At 40.6% G+C, this 22,901-nt stretch overlaps 1 protein-coding gene across 1 annotated transcript in view; it reads left to right on the top strand.

Annotated features, from left to right (window-relative positions):
- STK39 (serine/threonine kinase 39) overlaps window positions 1-22,901 on the top strand; it is a 263,934-nt gene that overhangs the window by 60,090 nt on the left and 180,943 nt on the right. The window contains exons 3-5 of the mRNA XM_090280486.1: window positions 10,387-10,495; window positions 13,641-13,782; window positions 14,942-14,997. Coding sequence (XP_090136612.1) covers window positions 10,387-10,495; window positions 13,641-13,782; window positions 14,942-14,997 — 307 coding nt within the window. The remainder of the gene's footprint in view (window positions 1-10,386; window positions 10,496-13,640; window positions 13,783-14,941; window positions 14,998-22,901) is intronic.

Here is a 22,901-nt window from a genome sequence, read left to right as displayed (position 1 = left end):
TCATGTCATCAAATAATTATAGTTGATAAATCAAGAACTTTATTTCCTCCGAAAAAAGCCACTGCCCTCATTTTGTTTTTTGCTGTAGTGTTATTATTTCTCATTCTCTTGATCTGCAGTTTGCAGTTCCCTCTCTACTCCCCCCTCCCTCCCTCTCCCCCGCCTTTCTCTCTCTCTCCCTTCCTTTCTCCTGCCCTTCCTTCTTTTTAGTGGAATGAATTAGCTATGATTTATAGGTTATTTTGGAGAATAATGCTCTATATATTTACTTTGCCTAATGGTAAATTTTTTGCTATTTTTACTACATCTTATTCTTATTTACTTATTAATTAAATTAGAGAGAATACTTATTCCCTAACCATTACTGACATAGGCTTTTCTCATCATTTAAAAATTAAATTATGTGGGGACCTCTGAGTAGTTCCTCTAGTCAGAGGGTGTTTTTTTAATTTCTTTTAAATTGAACTTAAAAAATTTTTTTAAAATATTTTTTGTGCAGTTTTACCTAGTCTCTGTAATTATTTTGATATTTCTGCATTTCTTATTTATTTATTTATTTTATTTACAATTATTTATTTATTTGTTTTGTTTTATTTATTTATTTATTTAGAGAGAGGGAAAGGAGAAAGAGAGGGAGAGAAACATCACTGTGTGGTTGCCTCTCACTCGCGCCCCCAACTGGGGACCTGACGTGCAACCTAGTCATGTGCCCTGACTGGGAATTGAACCAGTGACACTTGGCTCGCAGGCTGACGCTCAATCCACTGAGCCACAGCAGCCAGGGCTTTCTTATTTATTGTAGGAAAAAATCATACCAGTTTGAGGACGTCAGCTTAAAAAGCTGGAAGCTATAATGTGTGTGTGTGTTTTCTTTTTTGTATCAATGAAAGTATTTCCATTCTTCTTGAACTAAAGAACTGTCTAATTAGTAAATTAATCACATTCCAGCTCATTCTTTATCATATGTGGTGACAAATTACATTTGGCTGTTTCGTGCAGAATATTTTATACCAAGGATACAGAATTAAAATACAAGACTACTTAACTGTATATGGTACTGTTTTGAGCATTTCGGGTCTCAGTCATTGAATTTTGTGCTGTCATTTGTCCCTTGCCACTTAGCTTTATAATTATTTTCCCCTTTACCACTTAGTTTTGTAATTATTTTCATGTAATTTGGTGTGTGCATGTACCCAAGTACAGTCCAGCTAATAGCAGAATTAGAAATGGGAAGTTCTTGGATATTTTGAAGAGATACATTTTTAAGAAGTTAGAGAATAAATACTATATATGTAAAACTAATGTATTTTTATAGCCGTGAAGTTATATTATCTTAGGAATGTGTGATTTGGTTGGAGAAAACAATTTTTCTTTTTGGAACATAATTAAAAGTTAAATCATAATTGACTTAGATAATTAAATAAACTAAGGGAATTTATGTTTTTTTTAAATATGTTTTATTGAATATGCTGTTACAGTTGTCCCAATTTCCCTTCCCTCTGCTCCCCTCCACCCGGTGGCCCCCCTCCCTCCAGTTGTCTCCCTCTTTTAGTCCATGCCCATTGGTTGTGCATATAGTTCTTCTCAGCCTCTTCCTGTCTACTCCACTCCCTCCTACTATGCTTCTTAATTCCTGTACCATCTTCTTCCCTTTCACCCCTTCCTCCTCCCTGCTGATCTCCCTCCATAATTTCCCCCATACCTATAGTTCTTTTTCCACTCTCGTTGCCTAGTTAATTTGCCTTTGTTTCAATTCCCTAGTTTCTGTTGTTGGTTCTTGTGATGCAGTTTTCATTTTAATGTTCAGAGTTTTGATCCTTCTTCTTCTAAACTAGTCCCTTTAACATCTCATATAACAGTGGTTTGGATCTGATGAACTCCTTCAATTTTACTTTGTCCTGGAAGCACTTTCTCTGCTCTTCTATTCTGAATGACAGTTTTGCTGGATAGAGTATTCGTGGCTGTAGGTTTCTGATTTTCATTACTTTGAATATTTCTTGCCAGTCCCTTCTTGCCTGCAGGGTCTCTTTTGAGAAATCAGCTTATATTCTGATTGGGACCCCTTTGTACATGATTCTTTTCTTCTCTCTTGCTGCTTTTAAAATTCTTTATCTTTAATTTTTGACAATTTGATTATAATGTGTCTTGGTGTGGTTCTCCCTGGGTCCAGTTTATCTGAAACTCTCTGGGCCTGTAAGTCTATTTCCTTCCCCAAGTTTGGGAAGTTCCGCTTCATTATTTTTTCACATAATTTTTCAATTTCTAGTTCTTTTTCTTCGCCCTCTGGCAATCCTATAATCCAAATGTTCGGTCTCTTATAGCTGTCCCAGAGGTTTCTGATCCTCTCCTCACTTTCCTCACTTTTTGTTTCCTCTTTCTGCACTGGTTGTCTGTTTTTTCCTTCCCTATGTTCTGGTTTGTTGATTTGATCTCTGGATTTTATTTCCTCACCACTTGTCTCATATGTGTTTTTGTTTGTTTCAGTATGAGTAGCTTTCGTTCCTTCCCTGTCCTGTTCCAAATCTTTTGTTAATTCTGTAAGCCACCTTAGAACAATAGCTCTGAACTGAGCCTCTGAAAGGTTTTTTATTTGTTCGTCTCTCAGGTCTCTCATCTGCTGCCTGGTGAGCTGCATCACCGGGATTTCAATCGTTGTCTGCTTCATTCTAACAGATTTGTGTTTAGCTTTCTTCCAGGGCAGGCTATAGGGGGCGGAGTCCCATGCACTCATCACTGCCCAGGGACTGGCGGCAATGGGCGACCTTTTTCGCCGCTCTGCGGAGCTTTGTGTCAGGGTGGGGGTCCAAGATGGATTCCCGCCATTACTCTCCACTGAGAAAACAGGAGGCTCCTTCCCCACAGCCTCACTGTTCAAGGCAGTGGTGGGGTTGCCTTCCCCAGCGTTGGAATCGCGAGCTGCCCGGTCTCGACTGCAGCCGGGATTGCTCCCCTGGCGTTTCTCACAGTCCCGCCGCTATTCCCACTGCTGCCGAGGACAGCTCAGCCCGACCCTTCTGTCTGATCTCGCCCTTCCTACCTGTCCAGGCGAGCGCTGCTGGTTTATAACTTAATATGTTGGGCTTCCATGTAGTTTCATTTTCTGGATTTTCTAGTTATCTTTTGTTTTGAGGTAGTTGTATTCCTTCTTAGTTGTAGAGGGAGACTGAGCGTGTCAGTCTAAGCCTCCATCTTGGCCGGAAGTTGGAATTTACTTTTTAAGTGGTTTTACACATTTGTTGGAACTGGCTGGCCGATATGTTTACCATCTCATTTTTAAAAAAGAGGAAATGAACTTTGCAAGGACATTCTGGACTTACACAAGCTCAGTAACGAAGAGACCCAACACATACTCATTTTCAGAGTAGGAGAAAATGGCAAAATCCTTCCCAGACTGAATACAACTTCAGCCACCTCTCTCTCTCTTTTTTTTGTACCTCAGTTTTGCCATCTTTGTCGACGTCTGGAAAAATGCTGTTGTGTGGGTTGTTTTTTCCTACGTTATCTTCTTTTATTTTGGTTTGGTTGTTTCTACAATTCATTAAGCTGCTCCTGAAAGAGACAGACTCAGAAATACACAGAAAGAAGGCGGGAGAGCTTTAGGCGAGGTTTCTGCCACCTTCACGGGAGGGTTGTTCCGTGGCAGAATCCCTGACTGCAGATGTACCCCAGTGTGGGACAGAGCACAGCACAACAAAAGGAGACACCTTTCTTTTACCCCACTTCTCGTCTTTCCATGACGGAACCACACGCAGAGCAGTGCTAAAGGCTGGCCTGGTGGTTTCCAGAAGCATTGATTGGCTGGCAAGAAAATTTCTTCGTGATGCTGTCAATGAAGACTTCCACTTTACTTTTTCCACACTCCCAATCCTTGACAATTAAATGACCACACAGTAGTTGTTGATGGCTGAGCCTGATTCACATTCCATGATGGCCAGCTGCAAAGCTTTCAGGACATAAGACATGCTTATGACTGTTTGCTGAAGAAATTTTTAGCCAACACTAGAAGAAAATGCCTCTTCCCTGTGGAGTTATCCTATAGTATTCCAACATCATTCTTTTCTTCTTTGCTTTCTTCCCCCTCCTTGTTTCTTTTTAAGAAAATAACCATAGCAGCGGCCTCTACATTTCCAAGCAAAATTCTTTAGTTTGTTTTCAGACAGTTTTTGCAGAGCATCCGATTTCATACATTATAACCAAGCTTCTGGGATATATGTTCTATTCTGTCAGCAAGTAGATATTTACCCAATATGATTTTCCTGGGGATTTTGAGGGATTTTCCAGACCTCCAACTCCCATGATGCTTTCCCTTTTCACAAGTGCTCTCTATAGCTTTAAAAACTTCTACAAACACTGATTAAGGCTATCACAGAATTTATGCTTCCCTTTTTCTGACTTCTTAAAATGTTTCTCTGTCTTCAAAATATGTAGACTTCCTCCGTTTCTAATCCTGCCTTCAGTTGGACTGTACTCAGATAAACACAGATATCAAATCATATGAAAATAATTAGAAAACTAAGTGGTAAGGGACATCCGGTTGATTCATTTGGAAGTGGTACAAGTCAGAATATTTGATTTACTCTTCCTTGAGTTTTCCTCTATTGTTTCTGTTATTCTAAAAGAGGCAAGAGTTTTCTACATATGTGGTATACAGTTTCTTATAATTAAAAATATCTCAAGGATATTTTTCTCTACTGAAAATGATCGTGCAGAAAAATGTCAATCTTCTTTTTCATTGCTTGGCTGACATTTGAAATCATTGAAGTTTATGAGGTTTTTCCTTTTTGAAAAATTCCACTAACAGTATTTGGTTGTTTAGAATATTGATTAGGTTACCCTTCATAATGATGGTGATGTTGTGGAAGTACAGGCTGGAAAACAACTCTCTGCAAAGTTTTTGTTTTATTTTTTTAACATGGTTACCCTCCTATCATTTAGGGAATTCTTTCAGTACTTGGAGGGTGTTCAATACATTTTAAAGATGTATATGGTTATCTCCTGTATTTGGAAATCCATATTTCATTTAATAGTAATTGTAGATCATATCTATTTTTTCCTTTTTAGATTAAGTTGCAGAGCGGCAGTGCGCCTGGGTGGTAGATGTTTTCTCTCAGCATTTCACTGGAAGAGTAATGCATCTCAGTGCTTAGCTTGAAAGCAGTGGTCTTCAACTTTGGCTGCACATTAGCATCACCTGGGAGCTTTTGAACACTTTTATTCTTAGGCTGTATCCTAAACCAATTTACATCAGCATCCCTGGGGCTGGGAACCAGGCGTTAGGACTGTTTAAAGCTCCCCAGGCAATTTCAGTATGCCGCCATGGTTGAGAACCCTGCTTTAGAATGAAGTTAGATATAGCATCTCCTCAGATTTAACTGCATATAATGTTGGAGCGAGCGTAGGTTTGATGTCTTAACTAAGGCGGAGTAGGATATTTTGCCATCAATATCAGATAAAGAAGAATTTACTTAGAATTTACATAAGTTGTGAAAATATGCTAAATTTGGTTAAGTATAGTTTAATATTTTGAATTCAGAATTCATTTAAATTTTTTATTTTTTTCAGTGCGACTCTCATAGTCTTAAGGGACAAAAATAATCTAGGTATTAACTTTTTCCTAATTTTTATATCTTCAAACTCACTTTAGACTTCTTATTCCAAAGGGCTTGCGGCAGTGTACCAGGATACGTGAAGCATGACAAGGCTGTGTAAATTACACAGGGTGAGATAACTAGGAAAATCACAGGCGGGGCCATGGAGGCTCAGGAATAAAGCTACAAATTCACAGCCCCGTGCACGTAAGACACTCCCTGAAACAGCGGGCTGTGTTCTGTGACATTTCTGTAGGAAAGGTGAGTGCCACTGCCAGGGTCAGGCTCTGTGTCTTTGAGGTTCAGTCTGGAACTTGGGACACTGGAGATTAGTGATCAATACGGGGATGTTCACAAGCTAAGGAGGAACTGAGACATTGAGAGACTGACTTGTGACATCTCTTCTATGCTCTAGGCATTTTGCAAGGAGCTTTATACATCTCATTTCGCTTACGTCACAACAATTGTACATAGATGGCATTATTAAGCTCCTTTTACAGAAAAGGAAACTGAGGTTCAAAGATGTTGCGTAATTTGCCCAGGTTATCAGGCTGGTCAGTGGCATAGCCACGCTTCCAAGCCAGCTGTGTCTTAGACTGTCACCCTTCTTACATGGCTCCTGCTGGGTCACACATCCTCATTAATTACGGCTTCTTCATGTCCTCAGTACTATTTATAGGAGAATAATTTTTTTGGCAAGGGGAGGGGAAACAAATGCCATATAGCAGTATCAAAAAACCCCTTATAAATATTTAGAGGTCCCCCCCCCCCCATTTTTCCAGGTTTTGTTTTTTTTGGCAGTGTTTTTTCCTCCCAACCCATCAAATTTCCAGGCTAGGATACTCTTTTTTGTGTCCCACACCAAACCTAGTGTATCCCACCCGAGACGCCCGTGTCATGCCCTGGTGTGACAGATTTGGCGGGGCAGGCGCAGCAGCAGTGTGGTGGCCCTCTTGGTTCTGTCTCCCGCCCACTCGCTCCCAGCAGAGGTGCGCTGCTGCAGCTGCCACTTGAGTTTCAGCAGATGGAAAGGCCTTTTACTTGCTATCCCATTTTAGGTTGGTTTTCTCACTCTTGTGACATCTGATTTGTGACATGTTTCAGAAGAAGCTGCACCAGCTCTGCAAGCCCCAGGGAAGAGTACTGCTGTGCCGTGGCTTGGTTTGGTACTTGGTAGCATGTCTGGGTCTCATTTCACTAGATTTCTGTGGGAGCCACTGCTATATTCCGTGGCTATAGTTCTGGCAGATGCATTGCCTGGGTTTCAGAGTCCTTTGCATTCTTCCAACTTTGACCTCGTGTTCTTTTTCTCCCTTTGAATTTTTCACCCTTTCCTGTAGTTGTGAAATCCAAACCACTTCAGTGCTACAGGCTCCCTTACTCCCAGCTTTGCTTTCTACCCTGTTTCTCAGGTCAGACTCAGTGGTGATGCTGGGCCTACTCTCCTGCCAAGGCTTTCCTTTCTCGTTCCTGCCACCCACGTGCCTCTCTGCCTGCCCTCTACCACTGTGCGCCTCAAAGTCTGGTTTTTGAACCTGAAGCCTATTAGAAATGCAGACTCTTGGGGCCCACCCCATGCCTCCTGGATCAGAACCTGCATTTTCACAAGGTTTCTAGGGGATCTGTGTGCATAACTGAGTTGGAGAAGCAGGACTGTGAATCCTGCTTCTTCCTTAGATTGTTTGCTAATTTCGGGAATAGAATATCAGCACCCATTTATTCTTTGGCCAATACTTTTGTCACTTTTAGAGATGGGAAGAAATGAATGTGTTTGGGAATGAGTGTGTTTGGGAATGAATGGCTTTGCCTACCCTGTGAGTGAAGTTAGGGCATTGGGAAAAGTTGGATAATTTAGCTCATAGATTGTCACCAAGAAAGGATTCAAATAGCAGCCATTATCACTATTTTGAAAAGAAACAGAGAAAATCGTTCTGTGGAAAGACTACTTGATGCAAGAAATATTGATATTTTTCAAAATATAAAGTATAAAAATATACAAAATTGTTCTAATTAGTTTGGACTGTTATAACAAAAATACCACAGGCTGGGTGGCTTATAAACTACAGAAATTTCTCTCTCACATTTCTGGGGGCTGGGGTCTGAGGTCAGGGTGCCTGAATGGTTGGGGGCATCTTTCAGGCTGCAGACTTCTGATGGCTTCACCCTGATGATCCAGTCACCCTTCAGGGGCTGCCCCTCCTAATCCCATTGACTTGAGAATTTTGGTGAGGACACCAACATTCAGACCAGAGCAAAAATATAAACACAGACATTTTGTACCTCTCCAGAAGAAAACTACACGAAAAGTTTAAATATGAACTAAAATGAGGGTTGGATAGGCAGGTAGAGCACCTAGTTCTTTCTTCTTTAAGTTTCTTTCTACCCCACTCGTGGAAATATTTCTTGCCGTGGGGGTTCAATGGTAGCACAAGGCAGAGTGACTCGTGTCTTCCTTTAAGGCAAGTGGTATTGTTCTTTAAGCTTTAGAGGCTCTACTGCATGGAAAAGTTGTGCAGTAAAATGCATGGTATAGGAACGGGGGATATGGACCCCGTAGCCAGGCATTAAAGAGGAATGACGAGGCTGCCTGGAAAATGAATGTGGGTTACGAGTGGTCAGACTGATGCAAGTCAACTCACTCTCAGACCCTCCGTCTCGTCTTTGATCTTCCATGGGGGTGTGTTAGTAGGGTTCATATCTGTACTCTTTGCGCTTTTTTCCTTTTAAATCCTCAGGGCCTTTGATTATCCAGCTGGTACCTCTAAGACCCCGAATTCTGAGGGAATAGAATTTGTTGGGTTATAGCAATAGCTTATCTAAAATAATTTCTCCCCAGGTTAATTGAAAGTGCTTCTCTCTCTGTTCCTCCATCTCCCCACAACCCCCAACACACACCCCCGCCCACACCCCGCCATGCGCACACACAGTTTCCCAGTTTGCTCACTACCATATCAGAGAACCTGATACTCTGGGTAGGAAATGGCACAGGCCATCTAAATGCAAAGGGGTAAGAAAACGTGTTTTTCCATACTCTAACCCAACTTTGCATCGGTGCAAAAGCATTTCTTTTCATGTGGCAGTTGGTTGTTTATTGTGTATTTTGAGTAATGATTTAAAAGTTTGAAATCTGAAAGCTAGAAAGGCATTCATGTACATTGAATATGGAATGGTGAGAATGTAGAGCGCACATATTATTCCCATTTCTGTGAAAAATGGAGGCATCTCCTGAAACTGGACTCTACCTGATGCTGCAGGCCTTCAAAGTGGGCCATCCCCCCAATGAGCAGATGCTAGGGACTTGAAATAGGAATGGCTGGGCAGTGTTCCATTTCTCCTTCAGAAGCATCTTATGGCATCAAAACCTAACACCAGAGACAGATGGAAACTGGAACTCAGGTTTCAGATCTTGTTCAAAGCACAGGAGTCGCCGAATTGAAAACTGTCAGATTTAGGAAACCTGTCATCAGTTAAACGAGGGAAACAATGAAGGGAAAATGTTGTTAAATAATGAAAAGAAAACAGAAAACTTAGTGATTTTCTTAGGGGTTTATTAATTATTAAGTCACTTAAGTAAGCACATATATTAAGATGTATATATGTGTTACATGTCATGGTGTTTTAGCAAAGCTATCTGACATACGGGGTCTTAGTGATTGGAGTATTAAATAGTACTGAATATGCAAAGATTGTGGCCCAGATTGGAATATTATTGTCAAGCAATTTTATGTGAACTTGAAGTTAACTAGATGCTCATTGTTATTGAAAATATTTATAGGATATGTAAATACACTTTTCTTTTCATCATTAACACATAATAGCACTAATGAGGTTTCTCCGATCATTTAAGGTTATTCTTGTGACTTGTGCGCAGCACCTTAAAAGCGAGTTACACTTGTCTGATACTTTTGAGGGTTTTCCTTGGGCTGAAGCTTTTTATGAGTCATCTGGCAATAACTTAAAATTGCAAACACCAATATGAACTTGACTATTACAGAAATATACAGTTTATTAAAGTTTTCCATTTGTCTGATTTCAAAACTTTGATGTTTTAGGTCTCTGTAAAACATCTATCTCTGCTGTGGTGTTTTCTGAACTGTGACACATAAGGATGGTTTTCCTTCCTGCGTGGTTAATTTGGATTCACCTCTCACAGTTCATCTGCTGCAGGACTTCTCAGGGCTTTCGGCAGTACTCACATTCCTTGTGACTGACTCCTTTAGAGTGAGATTTAGTATCTGCTGTTCCCCAAGCCGATTTCACTTTACCAGTCCCCCCTGCTCCTTTATTTTCTTGATGGGATATCTCCCATGGAAGGTAGTTGGGGAAATGATACTCGAGCATTTTCTTATGTGTTCTCTATCTTCACAGCAGTCCTGAGAAACAGAAACAGTTTTGTTATCCTGTTTTAGAGGAGGGAGGAGCTAATCCACGCCCCAGAGGTCAGGCCAGCCTAGCACCCATGTCTCCTAATGCACATAGTCTTGTCTCTCTGTGGAGGTCTCTTCTGGTCGGAGGCACCTAGTCATGTGTGGCAGGGGCTTGTGCTGGCAGAGTAGGGGGTCATCTGTCCTGTGGCTGGTGAGCAGGGCTCTGTGGTCTCCTGGAGGTAATGAGGGTAAGTGGGTTAGTTCTTGTGTAGCTTCTTTGAAGTAAAGGTTTAGGCAGGCCCCCTCACCCCCACCCCCAGGTGTACTTTTCAGTAGGAAAGTTAGCCAGATATTTGGCTGTGGTTCATTTGTGTTTTGCTTCCTGATTCTCACCTCATGGTACTACTATGTCATGTTTTCCTTTTTTATAGAAAGAAATTCAAGCCATGAGTCAGTGCAGCCATCCCAACGTAGTGACCTATTATACCTCTTTTGTGGTAAAAGATGAACTTTGGCTGGTCATGAAATTACTAAGTGGAGGTAAGTGGATTTTGCCATTGTTTGTTTGTTTTCCTTCTGTGCAAGCCAGCATATTGAATAAGATTTGAGATTTGATGCCCTTACTCCTGTATGTAAAAGTTTTGCTTCATTTATTATTTGCGTAGAGAATAAAGTCCAGTTCAGCTTAACTTCTAGAAATATGTGTCCCCTTGTATCCTGGCTTCCTGACATGGGTTAGTCTCCCTCAATACCTTCTGCACTCTGGCGTCTCTGTGGCCTCCCCTGCCCTGCTCCTCAGCACTAGATCTGTCCTTCCCTCTCCATGCATTCAAGTCCTAAAAGGTCACCTCCTCTCTGTAGCTATCCTGTTCTCTCTCCAAAATGTAACCAGTCCTTCCTCTTTAAAACCGTCATTTTAAACATTATTCAAGTCCTTAAAGCATTGCCATATGATGAATTATTTCAGTGCTGTGGTGATGGAAATGCTCTGTAGCTGTGCCCTCCAGCTTCTGCTAGTTACCTGTGTCTCTTGAGCACTTGACATGTGGCTAGTGTTACTGAGGGACTGATTTCTATTCCATTTTAATTACCTTCTCCTTAAATAACTTAGGTGGCTAGTGGCTACGGTGTTGGACAGTGCATATTTATGTTGAGACTTCATGAAGAAAGCACAGTCAAATGCACTTCTAATTCGTTGAACCTGGTACCCAGTGGGTGCTCGGTAAACGTTGTCTCCATTGAGGTGGAGAGAGACTGCATGCTAACTTATTTGTGTGCAGCGTTGGTCAGAAGTGGTACTGTTTTCATCACCTGTTTGCACGTGGGCAGGGAAAGTAATGTGCCCTCACTGGCCTCAGTTCACTGAGGTTATAAATGCCATGGACGTTATAATTAATAAGGCACTTTTACAAGATTGTATTTTATTTTTTATTTTTTGTATTAATAGTCACTTTAGGTTTTATTAGATTATTTTTAACTATTTCTTTTTATCTTTTAACATTATTAATTGATAGCGAATGAAATGATAACTGTTAACTTTGCTGAACATTTAGTCTGTGGCTAGATCCTGTTCAATTTACTTACCTTGTTCCATTTAATGTGCACAACATCCTTACATGGCAGTTGGCACCATCCCTGATTCTCAGAAAGTTCACCAAAACTCAAGAGAGTTAAGCAGCTTGCCCATGGTCACATACGTAGTCACTGTTAGAGCTGGAATTTGTGACCGTAGGACCTGTTGACTTAAAAGCAGCTCTGGGGGGTATTATCACCTTCATTTTACAGACCCGAAAATTGAAGCTCAGGAAGCATGAGCTATTCCCTTCATAACACCCAGCATACCCCCTTTTCCAGTGTGTTCTCTCTCCAGGATGTCACTCACTGTGTATCTTCCTGAGACATGAAATGCGCTTTAGGAGCAGAGGAGAACATTTTGTGGTGCTGGAACAGAGCCAGAACTGGCATAGCAGAACTTACATTGTGCAGCCCAGTTTTATCTGCAGACCCATTTCCAACTAAAGCTCAACCAGGGCAATGCATTAAGGACTTGATTTTAATTTTTTTTTTTTTTTTTAAGAAAGTGCCTTGGATTAAGCAGCGGCCAGGAATGAGATGATGGATGTGTTGTAATAGCCTCTGGTCTGCTGTGTAGGGCTCAGTAGGGAGCCTGGGAGCTCTTAGCCAGGTTCTTTTCCCAGTCTTGTCATCAGTTCTGTTCGTCATTGTTTCTTTGAGTGCCTACTTGATTTTTAATTAAAAAGTGAAAGAAAAAGGAAAGAAAAAAGCAAAAGGAAGCCTGTTGGAGCCAGACCACCTTCTTGGTTCTTTGGAGGATGGTGCTTTATCAATAAGAGATCTTAATCTGGTCTCTTCTTGTGGGGTCCAACTGTGAGGAAATGGGAAATTGTGGTAACCTGGGACCCTGGATAGCCCCAAATATTCTGTTCAGGCAGAGGATTTGACTTCCTCTTTTCATTTATTTTTATCCCAATTAACCTTTTATAAGCCTGAGAATATCTCCTGTCCACTTTCCTGAGGACCTGACAGAAAATGTCATTGTCTTTTTAAAAGAATATTATTTAATCTAGTGGGCTTTAGTGGGTAAGAGGAACTGGTTTTAAACAGGTTTCCACAGGGAAGGGAATGTGGGTAGATGTGGACTCTTGCTCAGCTTTCCTTCAGCAAGCCAGAAGTGCATATATGCCTGGTGTGGTATATCCTTATAAGATAAAAATACTATGTTTTTGGAAGTATAGTGTTCTGAATGATCCAAAAATCCGAGTCTATGAATAAACAGATGTTTTGTTTCTCTCTGAGGTAGACAAATGTGCGTTTGTTTTCTTCTATAATATTTTATCACATTAAATCTCTTAATGAGGGGTGGGCGGTAGTCTGGTGTACTAATATCTGATGGGGAAACTCAGTCCTTTTAGTTAATCATTGAGAGCCAAGAGCCAAATTCGGGTCCTGAGGTAAGCTATTTGTTAATGCTTCAGAAATGTTGAACCCCCAGGTAATTATGGGTTTTAAAATGACCTGGAGGTTTGGAATATTAATTGATATGTGTTGAAACATGAATTCACAGTGCCAAGGATACTAATCTGTTTATTGTAACAGAGTACTGTGTATTCATTTCTTTTTATTTTAAAAGTCAGTATATCAGGAACCAAGTAAGTAAAAATAAAGATTGCTAGAGTCACAGAAAGGAATCATCCGGCTATAAGCAGGTTCTAGAGGCAATATACCCTTTTTTTCCTCCCCTTCCACCTGTGCTTGGGACGTCACAGAAGAGCTGTGCCGCTTGTTCTGAAAAGTTCACCGCTGCCTCTCTCCTGGCCTCCTGTTCCTTTCCTGTTCAGTTAGACATCTTGAACCCTCTTTTGAGTCTGTGACCAGTTGCGTGTCTAGGGAAAAGGAACTAACTGCGAACTGGCCCTGAATAGTCTTCTGGTTCCTGACCCAGAATCCTCATTTCCTTCAGCTGAAAGTGAACTTACAAACTTGCATTTAGTGTGTCTGGCCATGGGCTGCCTTGCACTTGTTTATATGCCTTGGGAATATTTGTGTTAAATAAACAAAAACCATTATTATGTCTTCATTTACATTTCTAAATAGGGTGCCCTGTTCTGGAAAGGTAATGAAGATGCTTACCTGATTTTTTCAATTCTTCTGTCTGCCCACTTAGGTTCAATGTTGGATATCATAAAATACATTGTCAATCGAGGAGAACATAAGAATGGAGTTCTGGAAGAGGCAATAATAGCAACAATTCTTAAAGAGGTTTTGGAAGGCCTAGACTATCTACACAGAAATGGTCAGATTCACAGGTATGACCTCTGCAGAAATGTTTAAATTCTGCTGTATCTTTAGTCCTACCTAGTCAGTAAAGAGTATAAAGGAAAGACATATTGCAGGTAGGTAAGTATTGGCATTATTTCTAACTTAGGCTAAATAGATGAAGGAAAAAAAGTACTTAAGAAAGAAATAAGAAAGAGTTTTGATGAAATTATATTGGTATCCTCAGTCTTGGTTTATCTGCTTTCACTGAAATAAGAACAATATGAAATGTACTGCATGAAGTCATTAAAAACCATCCGTTAACATACTGCTCTTGAAGTATGCTCATTTGAACTGGAGATCATTTCTAACTAATACAGGCAAGGCTGTTTCAAACATTGTTATATGTTACTTATTTTTGACATGATAGTGAGAGGGAAGGAGGAGGCACTGGTTTCATCTTCTTTGTGACATAAAGTGCCAATTTAGATAACCAAACAGCATGGAAGGTGATTGCCTGGTGTTTCTAAGGGTTCTTAGGACTAGCTGCAGGTAAATGACCATTTATCAGTGGTACTAATTTTAACTTCCCTACCCTGACCTAAGTGAACTATTTACTTTCTTTCAGTAATTAGAAAAAATATCACTTTAGAAATCAAACTTATAGATTGTCATTTTTCTTTTTTTTAAGTGTTAAGCCTACTCAGCACATTTACATATAGTGAAGAAATATATTCTAGAATATTATAATTAGTGTTCATAATCAGTATCTCTCCAGAGGACAGACTGATGAAAGCAATTGTTTAAGAGGCTGATAGGGTTAATTTGGAATTATACCACAGACAAATTTAAATGGAAATAGAATAGGTTTACATAAGCTGGGCTTTAATTTTGGATAAAATGATAGTATTGTGAGTACACAGACAATCTCTAACTCTAACATAAAATAAAGAATCTACTCACTATTGATTTAATTAAATTTAGATAATGATTTCACATAAAATATTTGTACTAAAATCCTAACCATTCCCTAGGAGCAAACTGTAAAATCACGTGTATCTTGTAATGTTTAAAATATGTGATATAATTTTAGTATTTATAAAATCATGTCAAATAGCTGCTTATTGATATGTTTTTAAATCTCCCTGAGTGAATAAATGCAATATAATATCTGTATTGCATAATTTATTCTTTTATTTCTTCTAATAGGGATTTGAAAGCTGGTAATATTCTTCTGGGTGAGGATGGTTCAGTGCAAATAGCAGGTAAAGTTGATAAAGATAAAAAAATTCTTGTTCACAGAAATGGCACATTTTTAAGGATTATAGAATCATTCATAAGAAATGACTAAATGCATGTAAACTGTTTTAAGAATGTATCTGGGCTACCATGTTATAGAATGTTCGGTTCTTAGGTGTAACACGTTTTCGTGTTATTCTGATAAATCTTTGTTAGATCATATTATAAATGCTATTTTAGAACATAGGCCTTTGATAAAGAACAGTTTTACTTTTTATTATATTTTCTATCTTTTAGATTGAATAATGGCGATATTTATATAACTGTAAGAAAAGCACTTTGAGTTTTTGATGAGTTTGAAAGTTTAAAACATTGTACACATTAATTTAAAACCTTTTTATTTCTGAAGAGGTGGCTGAAAGAATTGTGAGCTCTTAAAATCCAGGGCTTACTTTGCTCTAAAATCTGACCCTGCCTGGCTATTCTTGACAGTTGTTTGGCAGGCAGCCAAGTAAATGTCTACTGAGTAAGTGCATCAGCCAGGCCCCTTCTATGTATAGAACCTCTCCTTTCCTTGTTGCTGCTGGAGTAACCTGAATGGCCTGGGGTAAAATGTAGCCACATCCGTATTGACTCTTGTTTTACCTCATGTCCATGGAGGTTGTCTCAGCAATCCTCTCACTTATCAGTGCTTTTGGAATTTTTGCCTGAACAGTCCCTCTGTAATGGACTGTCCCTCCTGTCATGGAAGGGTATTCAGCCTTCTGTCTCCAGGCATTAAATATTACTAGCAGCATCTTTGGTGAGAATCTGTTGTTGAAGAATGTTGAAGTTGGCCCCAAATGTTGAATCAACCTAATCTGCTTCTTTTTGAGCTGGAATGAAAGAACTCATTTTTTTTTTTTTTTTTTAGCATAGGTTTAGGCTCCTCATAGGAATTTAGTTATTAGGCCAAAGTTGATCACAGCCCTTGGTTCTAGTCTTCCTTCTAGACAAATCTGAGGGTTTGGGGTTATTATGAGAAATACAAGAGTTCCAACAGAAAATGAACACCCAACACAAGGATAAGCCTTGAGTTATCTCTTGGATTTATTGCTTGCCCCCCTTTGCTTAGTGTATAACTTTTATAACATTTTGAATTTTAAGTCATGTAAAGTCTGACCTAGTAAAACAAATGAAAGGAAATGATTCAGTAAACTTAATGAATTCCCAGTAGTCAAAGCCATTTTCAAACCTCTTACGAAGATTTTCAAGCATAGCCCAAAGTAGACATTGGAAGAACCTTCTTGTACCAATCACCTAGCTTTAATAATTACAAATATGGGGGCATTCTTGATTTATCTATCTTCTTCTCTCTCCCTACTTTGGTGGCTCTTATTATTAATGCTGAGTTTTGTTTGTGAGGCATACAAGTTAGTGCCTTATATATGTGTATCTTGTCCTCATTCTAAAAAGTGGCCCTTATTCCACAAGCTGGGGGCAGTCTGGGGGGAAAAATACTTCAACTAAACAAGTGACAACTGGAAAACTTTGTGGACAAAAGCTTCAAACCATCCAGCACCAGAGTAGTTGTTAAGAGTACAATCTCTGGGATCATCAGGATTGGCTGAATTCCCAAGTCATTGCTCAAGCTCTGTGACCTTGGTCAAGTTACCTAACCTCTTTAAGACTCAGTTTCCTTAAAGGGGACTACAAATGTAACCTGCCTCATCATTTTGTGTGAGTGTGTGTGTGTGTGTGTGTGTGTTAAATCAAATGAGGCTTTTTATATTCAGTGACCTTGACAATGGCTAGCATGCATATAACAGGCATGCAGTGAAGATCAACAGCTGTTGCTCTACTGTATCTATTGCTGGTATTTACTTCTATTGCTATTACTACTGTTACTACCGTTATTACAACCAAGAAGATCACATTGACTCCCTTGCACTGCCTAGACATCATAGGTGCCTCAAATTTGTCTTCTAAGAGGTTTAACACTGAGGAGCTTTATGAGTTATAAAAAGATAATGCTTACTAATTATGGAAACTTAGAAGTTAGCTTATTAATCTTGCTCTAAGATGATAAGGAAGTATAACTAACTTTCTCTGTTTTGTGATAAAATGGCCATTTCTCACTAAGAGGATCAAAATAGCAGTGAACTGTCTTTGAAACCTGGAGGTGGGTCAACCCCTGCCTTCTTCTGCCACTTGGTACCCTGCCAGTCACCTCATCCCTTTATTCTCATCAGATTAATGACCTGAGGTCCTTCCCTGGGCCTTCTGGTCTTATTTTTATCAGCTAGGATCCCCTGAGGTTAGATCTCCTGACCTTATTTCTCCCTCTCAGGCCTTTGGGATTTTTCCTCACTGTGGGTGGCGGTTTTGGGTGTAACCCACGACACACTTGCTCTGAGGGGGCTTCTGGGTTCTGAAGGGCACGTGTAGAAAGCCACCACCTTGGTTCTTGTGAGGATTAAATTAGTCTCTGTGAAGTGACTGGAACAGTTCCTGGCAGGTAGTAAGGTTTTGTGTACAGCCACTCTGGGCTTTCCTTGGTACCCTTTTTGTGCCTGTGACCTCAGGCTTGTGTAATAAAGAACATAAACTGGAATTGCCATTCCCAGATACATCGTGGTGGGTTAACAAGTATTTACATTGCAATCTCTACATCCTTGGAGCTATAACTTTCGAGAATTCACATTTAATTTTTTCCATATTCTCTGACCTGAGCACAAGATTAAATTCATACAGTATTTAAAATTAATTTTTTTGTTTTAACTATAAAATAAGAATATTGTTTTAAAAACAGTTGGAGTGTTTCCTTGGAACAGGTAGATGCTGCTGCTATCCCTGTTTGATAGGAGTTTGGCTACTTGGTCAGGCAGTTGGTCACAGAACAGAAAGTGGACCTGGAGCCGTGGGTCTGTTGCTGGCATCTGTGTCCGGAGGCAGAGCTGGAAGTGGCGACTCACAGCAACAGCAGAGCTGAACGGGCTCTTTTTGTTGCTGCCTGTTATCCTATTATATTTGAACAAATAGCACATTGCTTTCACCCAGGCTATTTGTGCCCTCTTCCCTTTCCATCTTTATGCTCGTTAGGTCTTGTCTTTTGAAATAAAAGTTAAGCGGACGGGGAGTGTATATGTGTGTGTAAGTTTGCATTTATTACTTTGAATGTAAGGTTTGTATACCTTGAGAATATTATTATGAGCATTGTTTTTAAAGAGAGTATTTTTGCTATTCTAATAGAAAACAGAATTTCTATTAAAAAAAAACAAACTCCCTCTACTGTATATACATATATTCCCTTTCTCAGAACTTCTTGTTAAGAAATGGAAAATTAAGGGGCCTGGTTCAAACCATGAAAAACTCCCACCATGTTTTGCAGCCAACAAATGAGAATAAGGCTAGTGCACTTGGTTCTATTTCCAATGGTACAAATTTGTGGAAATAATACATGCTTTTTTGACTGTGGAGATAAAATCAGGAACTAGGGTAATGTGTATTGAGTGCTTCCTGTGCGCCAGGCCAGGTTCTGTGTGCTGACGCTTTGTGACTCATTCTGTCCTCACCACAGCCCCTCGGGGAATGTGCTGTTTTTATACCCATATCACAGGTGTGAAGCTGAGGTTCTGAGGGGGGAAGGTAGTTGCTCACATCACATGTGGAATAAGTGGTGGAGTCAGGCTTCAGATCTGGATTGTCTAACTGCAGACCCATGACTCCATGTCTGGGATTTCCCAGAAGAGAATCCCAAATCTGGATTGAAATTTCAGTTTTGGGTGGAAGCCCAAGAGCAATCACTAACTGTTCTCCATTTCTGCATAAGTTGATTTTATTTGGGGCTATGGAATGTATTCAGCACCTTTTCCCTGTTTTTCTTTTTTCTGTTTTAGTTTTTTAAAAAATGTTTTTTAAATTTATTTTTTAGAGAGGAAGGGAGGGAGGAAGAGAGGCAGAGAAACACCAATGTGTGATTGCCTCTCGTGCACCCCCAACTGGGGACCTGGCCCCGCAACCCAGGCATGTGCCGTGACCGGGAATTGAACCGGTGACCCTTTGGTTCACAGGTTAGTGCTTAATCCACCGAGCCACACCAGCCAGGGCGTCCCCCCCCCCCCACGCCCCCCCCATTTTTCAGGCTGAGACACACAGCACTGTTTCTAAGGTTTAGGAGAAGCAGTCATCTTAGGTTTCATTTGGTGCAGAACTAAGCACAGTAGTGATACCACACTCTTTTTAGCCTGGGAAACTTCAGGTTTGATGTAGTGAATGAAAACCTGAGGACTGTCTCCTCAGGGTTTAAAAGAAAATGCTTCACTTATTATTTCTTCTGTGCTCAGTGAACCTGTATTATGACTCTGATAATAAACTTGGTTAGGAAGCCTTGTTTAAGTGTAATCATTTTTGCTGTAATATGACAGAAGGAGTGGCACTTTGAAAGTCATGCTCTTCCCATGGCCTAGCTTTTTTTTTTCAGGTTTGATGCTCTGTCATACTGTCAGGAAGAGCTTAGTGCTTTGTCTGGCAAGTGACTAAGCCAGTTTGTCCAGAATTAATGAGCAATGGTATTCTAAGCAAACAAATTCATATAAAACAGGTGCCTTTGGGATGGTCACTGTAGATATATTTATCTTAGGAGTCTTTTAAATAGTGACCGCTCTTAATGTACTATAAAAATGTTGATTTCACAACATTTCTAAAGAACTTTCTAGAAGCATACTACTATATTATATAAGGTGGAACTCATGCTCATTTTTCACTTTTGCTTTTTTTAGGTGTGTGTGTATATGTGTGAATCTGAATTTCCCATCCCCAGTTTTCCTAATAGAAATCAGATCTGGTGCTACGTTAAGGCAGCCCGAACTCTAGAATGTCATCATCACGTCTCTCTCCATGTGTCTGAGGCCATCAGATCAAACTTAAGCACTGGGTCTTTCACTGTCTAAGGCACATTGCTATGACTTTGGGTAGCATCTTGATTTTCTAGAAGGGAGATACATCCTTAGTCAGCCTTTCAGCTATAGTCCGCGTCTCAAATAACTGAAAACCCTATGAGTAAAACCTCTGCCAGGAGAACATACAACTAAACTTGCTTCCAGTATCAGACATTATTCTCAAGGAGCCAGAGGTTAGTGTGTAAGGTGGAGTTTTTATGCCCATCGCTGCTAGGTTCTATTGTCATCCTTCTGTGTCCTCTGGCTCCAGTAAAGTGCTCTTTGATGGGGGCGGGGGAAGGGGAAGAGTATTTCTTGTGTTGTGGGGAAGACAGGCTGCTGCTTCCAGTAGGTGCTGTGGGCCCCTTGAATGCATTCTGGCTAGTGTCAGCAAACTCAGAAAGCTCCTAAGGCATCCCGATCAGGAAGTGAGTCATTGTATTTAGGACTGTGGGCTCTGACACCAGACTACTGTGGTTCACATCCTGGCTGTGAACTTCTAACCCTGTAACCAAGATACTTAACCTATCTGCACCTCAGTTTCCACATCTGTACAATGGGAAAGTGCTAGAGGGTTGAAGGAGTTAACACACATTCCAGTTTATAATTAGTCCGGTTGTATTGCTTTTGTGTTGAAACAGAGATGGTGTCCGTTAATTATTTAAGCTGTTGTAACATCACAGGAGGCAGCTAGGGAGGCCTAGCTCTAAGTACCCTGTCTGACCTTCTGCCATGTCATTTTGCTCTTCATTCTTTCTTACCCCTTCAATTTCCCTAATATCACCAGAGTAAAAAATCTACAATGCCAATCTGACCATATAATTCCCTGGCGTCAAGTTAAAAACCGTTGTTGATAGAATAAAGCTCCAGTTCCCTGATATGGCACATGGAGCCCCGCCTGTTTCTCCCACCCCCACTTCCTCATCTCCCCCCACCCCCCTCCGCCCCCGTGCTTTCTGCTTCCCTCTTCCATGATCCCTCTTCTTTACCTGGCTCACTTCTCTTTCATGACTAGGTTTGGGGCGCTCTCTTCTTGAGAAACCTTTTCCCACCCTTTCTCTATTGTCCCCCCGTCACCGTGTCTAGCCCCTTACTCTCATGGCACACTCCCGCTGGATGGCCTGTGACATACGCTAGTGAACTTGGGTCTGTGCGTCCCCCCCTTCCCTGCAGGCCATATACTTACCAGTGGTAGATGCTCAGTGGGGTTCATCTCAACACATCCCAGGAGTGCCTGACACCCGGCAGGGGCTCCCAAACCTTTGGTTCGTGTGATCTGAACCGTAGCTGTGTTGGACGCCCTGTCTCAGCCGGCTGCGCATGGGCACAGGCCTGATGGTGGGAGGGGGCGAATGTCAGCCACAGCTAAGAACTCACACAAGTCCGAATGGATCAACTTAACAGAGAGGGAGGCAAACATATTTAGAATAGTTAGGTATGCATACTAGTGCATAGTTTTAAGGCTGGAAATAGTTTTTTAATCACCATTTTTCGGCTCAGATTTTAGGCAAGCTCTGCCTTAGCCGAATGACGGTAAAATGATTAATAACACTAAGGAAGAGTGAGGCAGAGCATGAATTAAGAGACATTGGGTACACTCAGAAAGCAGATGAGAAGTGCCAATTCAGACCTTTGGGGCTATAAAGTGCTTTGCAGTGAGTCACAATATATGGTTTGAGTTTCAGGAAGTTCATAATTATGGGAGTTATGGTTTGACACACTTGCCAAAATTCTCATATGTTCTTTTTTTGGGGGGCGGGGGGGTGTAAGTAAATAAGATCAGCAAAGTAATGTGGCCCCCTGAATTTGGCATCGGTGGTAAATGGGAACATCTGTGAAACATCCAGCAGGAACTGAGAATGCAGCCAATTCTGGAAACTTGGTTTTCCATTCCATCTGTACACCATCGGTGAGAAATACTTGGGGAGACTTTAAGCAGCTTCCCGCCCCTGTAACAGCTGCTAGCAGTTGTTTGAGCAACAACGTTAGGGAGTCTTACCGGGTGAACCCGATGGGGGAGGGTAGCTTTGCTTGCTCTCCTGCTGGAGGTTTTCCTCAGCTGTGCATGTCCAGCTGCGTGGGGGACAGCGTTGAGCTTCACGGAAGAGTGTCCAGGAGGACGTGAGGCAGATGGCCTCAGTCGTTCCTCTCCCTCCCCCATCTCCCTTCTTTTTTTTGTCCTGCCTTAAAGGGCCTTCTGTGTCATTATTAAATTAAATTTTATATATACTACCATAAGCTGTTAAAGTCAGGGCAAAACAAGGGTTTTTAGACTGAGAGCAGAGCAATTCAAGTCAGTTCTCTGATGGATTTTGCTTTTGTTTTTTTAATTTAAAACCTTTTTCTGTTTCCCAGACCTCCCTTTGTTAAAAAATGATCCATCCCTGGTGAAAAGGTGAAGATCAGGTGTTTGGGTTCAGAGCATCCTTGAGTGGTCAGCTGACAGATATTTTTTGAGCACTTACTATGTCCCAGGTACAGTTGTTTGAGCTGATACTGTGGTAAGCAATGGAGACATTATGTCTGCTCTCATGGAGTTTACAATTCAGGTGAAACAGACATTAAAAAGTTAGCTATAGAATTTAATTTTAAGCACTTGTAAGTGCACACACTTGAGAAATCTAAGTTAGCCACATTGGGTCTAGTTTAGTAGATTGTCCTGGGGATAAATCCTAAATATGTATTGTAGCTGTGAATGATTTAGCAAGAGGTGTTTTTGACTAATAACATCTTATAAGTTACTGCATATGTCATAAGTGGATTAGAAGTTTTTAGGAAATTTAAATAGAGTTCACAAGAGTTTATACTCTATAGAATATGGTTTAACACTTGGTTTTATAGAGTACCCTTGATACCAGTAGCCAAGGATTACCTAGCCCCCTGGGTTACTAACTTACCCTGTGCTCTCCACCAGGTTCTTCGCTGGCCTTGTATCACCTGTGAAATGATGTTCTTGGGTTCTTGAGTTTTCTTTCACCTTTGCAGGTTGTATAACTGCCATACAGGAGAAC

Source organism: Furipterus horrens, unplaced genomic scaffold (assembly GCF_987537825.1).
Source record: "Furipterus horrens unplaced genomic scaffold, mFurHor1.1.pri manual_scaffold_1, whole genome shotgun sequence".
Lineage (NCBI taxonomy): Eukaryota > Metazoa > Chordata > Mammalia > Chiroptera > Furipteridae > Furipterus > Furipterus horrens.
This window is presented reverse-complemented; position numbering and strand designations above follow the sequence as displayed.